At 37.4% G+C, this 14,623-nt stretch overlaps 1 protein-coding gene across 1 annotated transcript in view; it reads left to right on the top strand.

The window, feature by feature from the left end:
* LRP2 (LDL receptor related protein 2) overlaps window positions 1–14,623 on the top strand; it is a 108,917-nt gene that overhangs the window by 73,245 nt on the left and 21,049 nt on the right. Inside the window, exons 48-62 of the mRNA XM_085228281.1 lie at window positions 924–1,125; window positions 1,460–1,755; window positions 2,239–2,755; window positions 4,635–4,787; window positions 5,270–5,440; window positions 6,712–6,935; window positions 7,348–7,525; window positions 8,468–8,664; window positions 10,216–10,461; window positions 11,007–11,135; window positions 12,087–12,206; window positions 12,746–12,862; window positions 13,131–13,247; window positions 13,728–13,865; window positions 14,388–14,510. Coding sequence (XP_085084407.1) covers window positions 924–1,125; window positions 1,460–1,755; window positions 2,239–2,755; window positions 4,635–4,787; window positions 5,270–5,440; window positions 6,712–6,935; window positions 7,348–7,525; window positions 8,468–8,664; window positions 10,216–10,461; window positions 11,007–11,135; window positions 12,087–12,206; window positions 12,746–12,862; window positions 13,131–13,247; window positions 13,728–13,865; window positions 14,388–14,510 — 2,928 coding nt within the window. The remainder of the gene's footprint in view (window positions 1–923; window positions 1,126–1,459; window positions 1,756–2,238; window positions 2,756–4,634; window positions 4,788–5,269; window positions 5,441–6,711; window positions 6,936–7,347; window positions 7,526–8,467; window positions 8,665–10,215; window positions 10,462–11,006; window positions 11,136–12,086; window positions 12,207–12,745; window positions 12,863–13,130; window positions 13,248–13,727; window positions 13,866–14,387; window positions 14,511–14,623) is intronic.

The raw sequence follows: 14,623 nt of genomic DNA on the forward strand, positions 1-14,623 counted from the left end.
CTAGTATTACTTTCTTTGACAGGCATTTTCCATTTAAAAAGAAAACAAAAACACAAAAGAAGCACACACAAAAAAACTGAAATGAAACAATAAAAACCCTACCATTTTTCTTATCTATTAAGGTGCACTTTAAGGTACATGAGATACATTCTTCCTGTTCTCAGTTTTCATTGTGTTAAATTAAAATAGATAAGTTTATTAGTTTAAAAAAAGAAAGAAAGAAAAAGATTCCAATTTTGTGAGTACTTGTCTTTGAATTGGCAAGTTTCAAGTGAGATATTGTTTGTCTGATTTGGGCAGCAATTTCAGCAGAGATACTCCTTAATCATCACACACTACATCTTCTGCATATTAATATCCGCATAGTTTGGGCATGATTTCCTTACAAACAAATGAGCAAAATAAGCTGTGGTAATTTAGAGGATGAAAAAAAGAGAAGAAAGTCAGACAAACCTGGTCTTGCTCCTTGATTTAACAACAACTGGATTCACTTGCAGTCCTTGCACTGTTTAATTTCATTGGTTCTCCATCTGTGTGATCCCTGGAGTACTGAATACTTTGAAGAATGTGGGAGCTAGACAACCTCAGCCTAATATGTGCTCAGTGGCCAGAAAATCTGGCCAGACATGTGGAAAGCTTATACTCAGTATCTAAGATTCAGAGTTCTTCAAGTGGCAGCTTTGGGTAAGCAGTTCCAAAATGCTTTGACTCTTAGCCTCAATGAAGAGCTATGTTCTATATTTAGAAGTGATGGAAACGAGTATGAGTTTTCATGTATGAAAGTGCAGTGATACCTATTTCTGCACATGGAGAAGAGCATGGTCCTGTCGTGGGTTATGTGTTGTTATCCAGGCTGTGTGTTGGGGGGAATGTTTTACATACAGAGTGCAACTTGCTGACCTGGTGAACGTACTCTCTATTAGCAAACCGCAGCTGCACAGCTGCAGAGTTCACATGTGCCAACAATCGCCCCCCGCTCAGGAGGTGCATTCCTCGGGCATGGATCTGTGATGGTGATGCTGACTGCAGTGATGCACTTGATGAACACCAGAACTGCACACGAAGATCTTGCACAGAGAATGAATTTACTTGTAATAATGGCTTGTGTATCCGAAGCGCGTACAGGTTTGTAACTACCATTTATCTACCATGCATTCGTGCATTAATTTTTACTTGAAAATGATTGGGAGTCTTTCATGTTAATATTCCCAGTGCTCAGCATTGGCATTTAATTTTCGTTTTCTGTACCTTTCATGAGGTGATTCTGTTCAGCTTGTAGTGGATATAGAGAATACAAGCAGGACTCACTGGATCAGACTCTATGTGATGTGCCCCACTTTTCTGAAGGTCTCTTCTGTTGGAGCCAATAATGACATCCTTTAGAAATCAAGAGTGCCTCTAGCACTGGATAATGGTGGCTGCCTTCTTGTATTTGAAAAAAGTGTTCATCCTTCTTCAGGTGTGACAGACGGAATGACTGTGGTGATGCCAGCGATGAAAGGGGTTGCACCTATGAACCATGTCAGCAGCACCAGTTTACTTGTCAAAATGGACGCTGCATTGCTAAGGCCTACATTTGTGATGGAGATAATGATTGTGGTGATGAGTCTGACGAGCTGGAACACCTCTGTAGTACACCAGAAGCAACGTGCTCTCCCCATCATTTTAAATGTGACAATGGAAACTGCATTGAAATGGCTAAAGTCTGCAATCGGTTGGATGATTGCTTAGATAATAGTGATGAAAAAGGATGTGGTATGTTTAGGTTTACTTGGACTGTCTTAATCTATTTAAAATGCATTGGCAGATTCAACAAAAAAATGATCTTAAGATAACTTCATAATTACAATTATATCTATTCCGTGGTGGTGGAGGAATGTGTACGTTTAATCTTTTAAAAAATTTTTTATTAAATCACATCAATTAGATATTGTTTTGACAAGCCATGGAAGTTAGCTAATTATGTAAACTGTAAATGCAGATTATAAATTGTTTCATTATTGCCCTTACATTTCCAAAATCCACCGTTGGTTTGTGTATTTTTTGCACTCAGTGAGTTTGGCGACAGACTTCAAAAGAGCTGAAATAGTTTTTATTGTACAGCCACCTGAGATTTGTATTGAACATTTTCAGGGGAAGGCAGGGAGAGAGAGATAGAAAGAAGAGTATGTTGGAAAATCACTGCACTATTTTCTCTGTAAGTCAATTGCTTGAGTAGAGCTTCCTTTCCTTCGCTAGGTATAAATGAATGCAGTGACCCTTCAATCAGTGGATGTGATCATGACTGCATGGACACCCAAACAAGTTTCTACTGTTCTTGTCATCCTGGATACAAACTTATGTCAGATAAACGAACTTGTGATGATATTGATGAGTGCAATGAAACTCCATCAGTATGTAGCCAGATTTGTGAGAACACAGCTGGCTCCTACATCTGTAAGTGTGCCCCAGGCTATATCCGGGAGCCTGATGGAAAAAGTTGCCGACAAAATAGTAATATCTCCCCATACCTTATTTTTAGCAACCGTTACTATCTGAGAAATCTCACAGCAGATGGCCAGTCTTACTCTCTCATTTTGCAAGGACTGAGAAATGTGGTGGCACTGGACTTTGACAGGGTGGAAAAAAGGTTGTACTGGATTGATGTGGGGAGGAAGGTCATTGAACGAATGTTCCTAAATGGAACAAATAAGGAGGCTGTGATAAGTGATGATGTGCCGAATGGGGAAGGTATCGCTGTTGACTGGGTTGGCAGGTAAGGAAACACATTTTCTGTCTTTCTGAGCTACTAAGGAAATTGGAGGGAATTTGCATTAAGATTCTTCTACTTTGTACAAAAACCTCTGAAGAGCATTAAATCAATTTGGATTGTGGATGCGGTATTATACAGCTGCTCTGGAAAGTTTATGGGCTTATGATACATTGCATAGTGCATTTGTTTAATTGGTCTCCTATCTATTTTACCGAAGTTATAACAGAGTTAATGTCTCATCAGTAATAAAGTAGTGCACATGGCTCACGTGAAAAGCATGTTAGGAAATGATCAATGAACAGATAAGCCGAGCAGGCAGCTGGGAAATTACATGTTCCTGGGGGTAGGAATTCTGAGCTTAGACAGTAGTTGCTATTATTTGCAGGTACTAGCAAATGAAGGAAGGTCAGGGTTGAAGCTTCACTTTTTGCATAAACAACATGCTATAAAAGATTACTAAATTCCAGTGAAGAAGTAATAATAAGCATTAATGAAGAGCATGTTTTTCTGGTCTTGAAAAAATACGTCATTTTCTGACACTCAAACCATAGGTTGACATCATTTGCTAACGGCAGGCATTATGAGGACAAAATTGGAAAGCACTTTGCATTGTGGTAATTTTTTAATTGCCTGCCATGTATCATAAAGCAGCTTGATTTATTTCCACAGAAACTGCTGTTATTTGGTGCCCTTTCATCGGTTTTTGCCCCCCCACCCTCCCTTTTTTTTTTTTTTTTTTTTGACTGCATTGCTCTCAGTATGAAAAGTTCAGAGCTCTTCAGAATAATGAGAGTGATTCAGAAAGTCACAATTGGGACTTATGAGAGCGTGATTTTATTGACATATTCACAAATTAGTTTTTTTTTTACTGCTTTGTCTCCGAAGCTAATGATAGTTATGTTACCAGCCCCTCCTAAATGCTTTGTGATTGATAAAGAGGTGTAGAAGGAAAACACTAATTTTAGCCAAAGTGGTCCTATTGCTCCTGTAATAATAGTTGCTGAATTAATTCAGCTACCATTAGATATGCTTTTAGTCAGCTTTTGTTTAGGTGCTTCAGAAGGGCGGAAAGATCATACAGTGGTGGATGAGTTGGTCTGTGGTTTCAGTACAGGTTGGAGATTGGGAGATGTGGGCTACCAGCTGGGGAAGATTATCTTCTCATTTCTCCTACCTCCTGGGAGTACCACAGTAGTGATCAGAGTGGCATAGGCAGAGTCTTAGGCTGATTCTGGAGTGATTCTGTGCACTAGAGCTGAAAAAATACTGCAAGCAATTTCAAAGTAGCCTACCTTATTTCTAATTAATCAAATTAAACGCTTTATTTTGCTGCAGGCTTTCAAAAATCAATGCTTCACCTTGCTTGTTATCTTTAATTACAGTTGCAGATAATTCCTTGGCAATGTAAAAGAAAAAAAATTTTTGAAGTGAGATTTCAATTAGGTTTTCAAACTGTAATAGCTAGTAATTTTTGAAGGAGAGCCTGCCAACGCTTTTATTAGATTAGGGCAGATGTGACAGCCTGGAAAAGGTGAACACTTTACAGCTCCAGTTGCAATCCATTATACTGCCCATGTGCTTTTCTGCTTCTCTTTGGCTGTTGTGGTAGGAGAGGAGGGAAAGAAAAGATTGCTTAGTAATTTATAGGTAAATGGAATATTATTACTCAACTGGGCAACTGCAAGTTTGAATTTGACACCAACAATTGTGGACACAAATACAGAGGAGTAAAAAAGGCGAACTGGAGCATGACATAGAAGAGATGTTAGTACACTATGCATATTCTTCGTTTATCGTGGATATATTGCTTCTGGAAGGAAAAAATAGTGAAATTCAACATGAAGTAAAATGAAGAAAGTAAATTAACTCTAAAACATTTCAGAAAATTGTACTGGGTGGATGCCTACAAAGATTGCCTCTATGTCTCTGAACTTGATGGAAGATTCCAGAAAAAACTGGTGGATCGATGTGTGGATGTCAACAATACTTACTGCTTTCAGCATCCCAGAGCAATTGTTGTTCATCCAAAATACGGGTATGACATTTGGAAAGTACTTTCCCTTTTAAATAGTTTTGCACTGTCTCTAAAAATCTGAAATAAATTTTGGCTGTGTGCTCTTCAATTTGTGTAACATTAAATCTTAGCTGGAGCTTAGGAAAAACAGCAGCTTAATTTTCATAGCTTTCTATGCTGGGCAGTCTGATATTGAAAGTGTAATTTGGTTGCATATGGACAAGGAAATGTTGATTGCAAGGCTAGAAAGGTTAACAGGTGCCTGTGCAGCTTGATATACAATGTGGTACTGATTGCATTCTTTGAAGATGATTGTGCTTGCATGCATCTACAGGCTTCCTGTAGTCATTAATGTAACAAGTAAATGCATTAACCTTTTACTTATCTTCTTTGGTATCTGGTTTAATTTTTTTGCAATAAATGCTGTCTTTCAGATCTGGTTTCTAATATTTACTTCAGTGTATTTTTACTATAAACCTAACTAGACGTGTTTATTTGAACAGACAGGTTTACTGGACAGACTGGGCAGATCGAGCCTATATTGGACGAGCAGGCATGGATGGCAAGGACAAGATGGTGATTATCTCTACAAAGTTAGAGTGGCCCAATGGACTCACCATAGATTACACCAACGACAAGCTCTACTGGGCAGATGCCCATCTAAATTACATTGAGTACGTACACAGAGAAGAATAAAGCAATTAAATAATTTGCTCATACTGGATTTCTGTAGTAGCCTTTGTAACATGCTGTAAGCATAATGTTTCTATCCACTGATGCCATAGGAAATCAGAGTCATGAAGTCTGGAGCAGTAGGTGAAATGAATGACACAGTAGCCTAGTTCATATATTTGCATTCTAGGTCCTGCTAGAAATGTTCCAAAAACTATTGAAAAACTCAAGTTAAAAAAGTCACAATCCATGCTTGAAATATGCAAGTTACCTATATCTTTACCTTGCCTGAGCCAAGGCAGAATTGAATGTAGAATGACTACTTCTGATGCCCTTCTGTCTATATGTATGAGTTCAGCTGCAGTGTCTAAACTAGTTATGTGCTAGTAAAACAATACACAAATCATTAGAGGATGTCTGGAAACTTACGTGTAAATGTTATCCTCAGCTTTTATGGAGGTGTCCATAGGTACAGTATGAAATTTCCTGTTGGCACGTAGCTTCTTCCTGTCAGTTGATAAAAAATGTATTAATTGTTTAGTGCTGGAAAATTACCTCTTAAAGATCTGTTGAAATCCGCAAGTAACACTCTGGTTCTTGTGAAGGTATTGAATCACTTCAAAGGATATCCTTTATATTCATGTTTATATGTGCGTTTAGGGTTATACTTTCATCCATTTTTTTCTTTACATTTCGTTCTTCTGACAGCCTTTTCTATGCCGAAGTGTTAAGAATATCCTATTTAAAATATATATTAATTTCTCAGTCTTTCTTCATTTCTCTTGTATTTCATGATTTAACCCTATATGGCAAAATCACAACAAAAATATAAAATCTTATTAAAGGCACCTTATCAGAGGAGGCTCTAAATCAGGAAGGTATATAAAATGTAAAGGTGTAGGAGGCCTGTTGTGTTAAGTCTTCAGTTATTAGCAGTCTGGATGAACCAGGCAAGTCAGTCTCTCATGTGGCAGAAATAACTTATTGTAAAACATTAAGTGTGCAAAATGTCATTGGATTAGCTGATATACTTCTATGGGAAGATTTCACGCGTCAGTGGATGTTCCCCTTCTTTACCTAGAATTACCTGCATTACTTCTCTACATATCTTAAAATTTATTTACTGAGGACAGTGCTCTATCATAGGACTAAAGAAGCTGCAATTCCAGTGTTATATGGTCCTGGTCACCAACGAAGATCTAACATTAACATATAAAGATGAGAAGATCTTATAGCATTTATCTGGATGTTTTGTACCTTTTCCTTTATCTAGGTACTCTGACCTGGATGGACATCATCGTCATACCGTGTATGATGGGACATTGCCTCACCCTTTTGCAATAACCATTTTTGAAGACACAATATATTGGACTGATTGGAACACAAGAACTGTTGAAAAGGGAAATAAATATGATGGATCAGACAGGACTGTTCTTGTGAACACCACGCATAGACCATTTGACATCCATGTTTACCATCCATACAGACAACCTTTTGGTGAGAAAGCAGCATTATATTTAAATTTAGAGGGCCAGCTGTTATCTGGAAACTAATGTAAAAATCCTGAGTGGGCTCCGCTTTCTCATTCGCTCAGGGACATGAAATGCGCAGAATAAATGTACTTCTCTGCTTTACACATACAAATGGTCCTTGATTAACTGCTGAAATAGAGTCAAACTGGGAATGTGTTATTTTAAATTAGTTTCTTAAAATTCAAGACCAGTAGTATACATTTCATGTGTGTGAAATCGTATGTATTTATCTCTCTGAGTGCCTAATTATCTAGGTTTGGTTTTTAAACTTAATAAGTTTAAGTTTTCAATACAGTATGACAGGAATCTATTGAAGATTGAGGCTATTATATCCTGGGATTTGCAATGTGTGGTAATATTTATTTATTTTTTACCAGTTAATAATCCTTGTGGCACCAACAATGGTGGTTGTTCCCATCTGTGTCTGATAAAAGCTGGCGGTCAGGGTTATTCCTGTGAATGTCCCGATAACTTCATGATTGTACAGTTTGGCAATACGGCACACTGCCTTCCGATGTGCTCCAGCACCCAGTTCCTCTGTGCAGACACTGAGAGGTAAGTGGTGTTCACATTGTTTTTTCGGATGCCTTTTAAGGATACATTTCACAGTTTAGTCTTTTGAAAAGGGCATTAAAGCAGTAATTCCTCCTCACTATTATTCTGTGATGTCCTAGGAAAGACAAAGTCAGGACCAGACAGACTTTGTTTTGGAAAAATATATATGGACTCCTAGTTTAAATGTTGTGGGTTTTTTTTTTATTTTTTTTCCCCATTACACATCATTGCTAACGTAGCAAAGTTTGGGTTGCTGGAAACCTGTAGACCCCAGAAACAATTTGCAGTCAAAATCACAAGCCTGGAACTTTTCTTGTTTGCACATCTTTTGTAACACATCTCTTTCTTCCAAGTATGTGCTGTCTGGGAGTGTCCCAGGAAAGCAAACAACAACAAAAAACATTTAAAAGGTGTGGGGATGCGTTTCATACCCCTTTCTCTGAGATAGCTGCAGTGGGAGGTGAGGGATGTAGCCTAAGAGCTACTATGCTGACACTGTATCACTCTGGAGATTGTGAGACTGTTGTGTTTATAGGGTGATCTTTTGAAGCAGTGTTACAATGATGATCTCTTATGAAATTCTTGTGCTAAACAAGTGAATTATTAATGTGTTATCTGATTAAAAAATCTAAATGAAGATTGATTTCAAAAGCTGAGAGACGGTTACCACAAACGCACATTAAAATTCAGTCCTTATTAATTTATGAATACCTGTGAACACCTTTTAGAGACCAGCCAGTATCATCTGTTTCTAGAGAGTCTTCTGGCATTACTTGTTAGCATGTGACATATGAAACAGAAGAGATGATATTCAAGGTGTCTTGCCAGTTTCAAGAAACAGACTGAGACAAGACTGTGTTTTATGCCGTGAAAGGATATTTTTTTTTGTTTGTTTTATCTGTAGAGACGCTTCCTCAACAAAACACTGTTCTCTCTTTGTAGGTGCATTCCTATCTGGTGGAAATGTGATGGACAGAGGGACTGTCGAGATGGCTCTGATGAGCCCCCTACCTGTCCACACCGATACTGCACTGTTGGTCAATTCCAGTGTAATGACGGGAACTGCACAAGTCCACATTTCTTATGTAATACTCAGTCAGATTGCCATGACAGATCAGATGAAGATCCTGTACTTTGTGGTACGTTACCAGTAATAATTTTAAGTGAGTTTTGCCAGTACAAACCATGCAAACAAAATATATTGTTATCATGATCCCCTTTTCATGGGTGAAAATGGTAGGTAGAGAGATACAGGTCCTAATTGTCTAGTCTTGCACGTACAAGGACTATTTATCTCAGTACAGAAGAGAGCTAGAGAGAGTAAAAATACACAAAATGTAAAAATTTCTTATGCCTTTGACTCAGGCTTGCACTGGAAGTAGAATCCATTCTGTTTTATCTAGTGTAAATCCATGATCTATATTAGGAATCTAAGCCTTCCTGATCTGTCCATAGGTGTATTCATGTTTCCAATATTCTTGAGTTTTGCACGACAAGACAAAATTATTCCTTGCTCTGTATTGCACAAAACCCAGCACATGTGGGAAGACTATTTTGGATTGTAGCATTTTGGCAATGGAGCCTAATTATGCTTGTGGAGAAATATTGTTGCCTTAGAAACCTTATTGCACATACTTACATCTAAATTAAAAAGTGCATCAGTAATCTTCTGCTTGTAAATAATTTATTTCTGGCAGTTGTGAGCATAGTAATATAAAGGAAAACAACAGTGTGCTTGTGTAATTGATAATTTCATTGCCATTCATTAGCAAAGTGTTTCTAACAATGGCAGAATTATATGAATTACTATTTTACATGAGTTTCAAACAGCTAAACTCTTAAATATGGCACAGGGGATTATTTAAAGTATAAATTCGGCAGCTGCATAACGTGTCACTGTTTCTTATGTACTGGGTAAACTTCAAAGTCAGTTTGGGTCTATATAGTTCCTTCTGTTCATCATCTTGTGCATGGAAGTAGAATCTTTTAGTTTGGAAAATATGTGGAAATCATAATGTATTGCTTCCTTTTGAAGAGTTTTTCAGTATATGTGAAATAGCAGCATGGTAGTGTTCAGTGAGATATAAAAATTCAGGAAGTTTTGTATGAGGCTAGTGTTGACTCTTGTTTTCACAAGATCTTGAAATATCCCTGAGTTTGCCAGTATTGCTGACATTTGTGTTCCATGCCTTGACCTGGGAATAGAGGGTGTACATTTATAGATTATGGAGCTGTCATTAGCACGGTCTTCCGTTTCCTAGCCTGTTCCTTCATAGCTTAGAGGAACTAAGCAAATCTGACAAAATGAATCTAAGTTGGTAGCATGTCTGGAGGCACAATATCACTTCTCCGCTTGGTGGCTGGGAGCCCCTCTCTCCATCATATTTGAATACTGGGTTTAGTCCCTTCTTTTTTAGGAGAAGATAGTGCTGTCTCATTCCTAGAAAAACTTAGAGACTTAGTGAGCTTGTGGGAAATGTACCCTGTAGCATTAGAAATCTGTACCTCAACTGGGCAAGTAGATTCCGATATTTTAGATGCTTGTTGACTTAAAAACAAAAACAAAAACCGAAAAAGACCAACCAAACAAGTGTAGACATAATAAATGTCCAATTGACATAACACTGCTGCAGCAGATTATTTCTGTAAGTAAGATTCAGTATCCTAATAGCCAATTTGTATTCTTTCAGCTAATCATCAGTGTGAAACTCATCAGTGGCAATGTGCCAATAAACGATGTATCCCAGAAGCCTGGCAGTGTGATAGAGAGGATGACTGTGGTGACAACTCGGATGAAGATGTTACTCACTGTGCGAGTAGGACCTGTCCCCCAGGCCAATTTAAATGTGACAATGGCCGCTGCATCCCAGAATTGTGGAAGTGTGATGTGGATGATGATTGTGGCGATAACTCTGACGAGCCATTCCATGAATGCAGTAAGCATTTAGCTGTAGTAAGCTGCCTCATTATGGTGCACCAAAAGCAGAGCAGACTGTATTACTTATTTTTCCTGAGGTTAAAAATTAATTGGAAATAAATATTTCCTTCAATATTTCCTTTCAATATTTTCTTCTTGCTGACATAGAAGAAGAGTACTAGAAGGCATAGATTCTATGCGATAATTCACTGCCTTATCATTCTTGCAAATGAGGATGTTTAATTATGCTGACTTGCTTACAAAGAACTGACAGTATCTCACACTGACCTCCTTCATGCTAGCAGTGTCATTTGCTTGGTCCTTAAAAACCTTTTACAAAATGTTATGTACCTACATGATCTGTTGCCTGTATAGAAACAGTGAATGCCAGTTCACCAGTTTCTATCTTGCTCCACTTTGGAGTGTGATATATGTCATGCTTTTATGGAGAGACAAAATATGTCATGACAAGTCCAGTAGTAGAAAGTATTGACTAAATGCCAATTGTATAAGGCAGAATAGCAGGATCAGTTTTTTGGCTAACAACTACTTCTTGTGTTGCAGTGGGTCCTGCTTATCGTTGTGACAATCACACAGAATTCAGCTGTAGAACCAGCTACCGTTGCATACCGTTGTGGGCAGTGTGCAATGGGAATGACGACTGCAGAGACAACAGTGATGAACAAGGCTGTGGTATGTCTGGAAAAGAAGATACATTCAACATAATTTGTGCCAAAAAGATTTCTTCAATTTGAATTTCTGAAAATCTTTTTCTGAAAATCTGGTTTTTTTTAATTTTTATTATTATGATCTAATTACATGATGGTTACATATCTTGAGGAAAACTTCTGTGTGCAGTGATTCATTGTGCAGCTCATGTATTTATGAGCTCTGAAGACCAGGATTATATTATTTTGACTTGCATGTCATCAAATGAAACAGGAAATATTTTTACTTGAGCTCAGCTATTATAGACTGTTAGAAGTGTCAGTGTGTTCTACATTTATGTAATTACTGTACTTCGGAAACAATTAGCATGGGAGGTATAATGATACTTTCCCAGACTCTTACATTTATGTTGAAACCTCTCATAAGCTTTCACACAAAATTTATTAGGAAATCAGATCTCTATATCAAGACCAGAAAAGACTTGCAATTGTAGTATTATATGAAGACTTTGCAATTATTATTCTCTGCTTGTAGAATTAATTGTAAAAAAGCATGTTACCACAAAACGTGTTCCTTCATTCAGAAATGCTTTTCTTTGGGCTCTTTATTAGTAGATTAATACAATCCATACCTTTTAGGAGCTGTTAATATAAGTTACTCTTTCATGGATAGAGTTGCTCCTTTAAAAGCAGGATAGAGGACCAGATTTATTAGAATCCCTCATCCTGGATAGTGGCACTGTAAGGAGCAATCATTATTTTCCTTTGATAACAACATATAGCATTTATTTCTTTGTTTCTCTATCTCACTTCTATATGGTTACTTCAGCTGTTTCTTAATCATTTTTGTCATTTGGCGCAATTTCTGACGCAAGTGCCTTTATCTACTTCCATTATCTTTGGTGCTTTTCATCTCGTCCAAAGATTATACTAATATGTGCTGGTCTGATGTTTTGTTGGCAAACGGTTTATGCAGAGGAGATGACTTGCAGTCCTTCTGGAGATTTCCGTTGTGACAATCATCGGTGTATCCCACTGCGCTGGAAGTGTGATGGAGATAATGACTGTGGAGATCAGTCTGATGAGCACAACTGCAGTGAGTTCTTTTTTGGCTATAACAACATAGTCTAGCTTTTGACTTAACTAGCCCTTTGTTTCTTATGAAAATGTGGCAGACAGATCTCATTGCAATCACTCGGTGGTTTTACTTCATAGTCTTGTATTTTCTTTGCTGAACAATCACGATGACGTCTCAAAGCATTTTTGACCAATAAAAAAAACTAGTAAATCTAGTAATCGCTATAAGATAAATTCCCATTGTCTGCTAGGAAATGACATTTGAATTCTGCCCTGTGTGCAGATGTAGGAGCATATAGTTTTGTGAGGAGTTAACCTTGATTACTTTTTCCTGATTTAAAGTACAAATTACTCCTGTCTTGTGATTTTTTTTTTTTTCCATGCAATGAGGAATAAAATGCAAAGAGTATGGGGAAAAACTGTTATAATATTATTCAGTTTTTGTTTATATTATATCATCAACTAGTACTACTTTTGTCTGGTTTAGTAAGGCAGGTGTGGATATTTAAATCCACAACTGGAAAAATTTATAAGTTTGTACTTTCATTTTAAATGAAGGTCCTCGTGAATGCACAGAAAGTGAATACCGTTGTGACAATTTGCGCTGCATTCCTTCCCACTGGGTCTGTGATCACGATGATGACTGTGAAGACAATTCAGATGAACGCGATTGTGGTGTGTATTGTCTGGATGCCGCCTCTTACATGTTCACACTTTGTTACTAAATTAGTAAGTTTTCTGCAAAATGATATTTTATTGGAAGCATCTTTAATGGAGTAATATTGACCATGTCACTTTAGTTGTTTCACCAAAAGTTGCAGGTATCACAGTTTTAGTGGTCTGGGATGTTGCACTCTTCTGTAGGATGATGTTCTCTAAAGCTGGACACTTAGTAGGATTTGAATGAAGAGATATTTCAACAGTTACTTCTGAATCTTTTCAGAGCTGAGGACCTGCCACCCAGGTTATTTCCAGTGTAATAGTGGGCACTGCGTTGCAGAGCGCTTCAGATGTGATGGAAATGCGGACTGCCTTGATTTCTCTGATGAAATAACTTGTCGTGAGTTTCAAGTTTTGCACTTGGTGCTCATTGAGCTTAATTCCAGAAAGAGATGTACTTTACTGTCTCCTTGCATGAGGTTACTCCTTAGAGGTACTGAACTCTGCAGCAGCAGGTGGTATCAGTAGAAGTTGAGGAGAATAATGTTCTGAATCAGCTTTTTAACATATTAGTAGATTCTCTTACATTAATTGTAAGCACAGTTGTAATGCTAGGAAATCAGTATGTTTACCAGGTTCAGCAGAAGGTATATGTGATTGAATTAAAATTCTTGACTATCCCACTACACTGCAAGGTCCACTGTTTCCAGTTGACCTGCATTCTAACAAGGTTTTGTAATGAAATGGGATTTTATAATGCTCAAAGGAGTGGATAGCTTTTATCTATTGATTCCTTCTCTCTATTGATCTGCAATGAAGAAATACCCTAGTGTTTGTATTACAACAGTTAATAGTAATGTCATAATTTTATATTTTTCAGCAACACGGTATCCTAATGGTACATACTGTCCACCCATGATGTTTGAATGTAAAAACCATGTCTGTATCCAGCCATACTGGAAATGTGATGGTGATAATGACTGTGGAGATGACTCTGATGAAGAACTTCACCTTTGCTGTAAGAGAGAAAATTGATATCAAAATGTAAAAATGTAGAATAAAATATGTAATTACAATTGGAGGAGTGTATCAAAGAGTAAGGATGGTACTTTATATTTTCAAGTGGGATAGTTAAAATAAAGGCATAAGTTTGCCTTTGAAGTTATAATTCAGGTAATGTATATTCTCAAAGGTGAGTCTTCAAAACTGTAAAGAGTTAAAACATCTTTCTAAATCTGGATGACCACTTAATTAGCATGGTGAGTTTTTTATCAGCTTACTTAAATCTAGCAACATCAGTGTTATATGTAGTCATAGGATATCCTTTTGGCCAAAGATCACGTACTGTCTTCTGACAAAAAAAATATGTAGTGCCCTGACATGATCACCAAAATGTAGAGAAAATGTTCTTTTGAATGCGCCATAATGCATTTTAAAATGTAGGAAATGTTTCAGTGTTACAGGTTAAAACTGATCAGGACAGCTTGTGACTCAGTGGCATGAAGTTGTCTGTGTGACTGACTTGATCTCTTCTTTTCAGTGGATATTGCTTGTGAATCTCCATTCCGTTTCCGATGTGAAAACAATCGCTGTATATATAGTCATGAGCTGTGCAACCAGGAGGATGATTGTGGAGATGGAAGTGATGAGAAGGAGGAACACTGTATGTACACACAGAGAATTTAGCAGCAAATAGGAAATTCAGTAATTGTGGTGTATTTTAATAGTGTTGAAGACCTTCAGAAATGTCAAAACCAAGCATAAGTATATGAAAAC

This window comes from Meleagris gallopavo, chromosome 7 (genome assembly GCF_905368555.1).
Source record: "Meleagris gallopavo chromosome 7, MGAL_WU_HG_1.1, whole genome shotgun sequence".
Classification (NCBI taxonomy): Eukaryota; Metazoa; Chordata; class Aves; order Galliformes; family Phasianidae; genus Meleagris; species Meleagris gallopavo.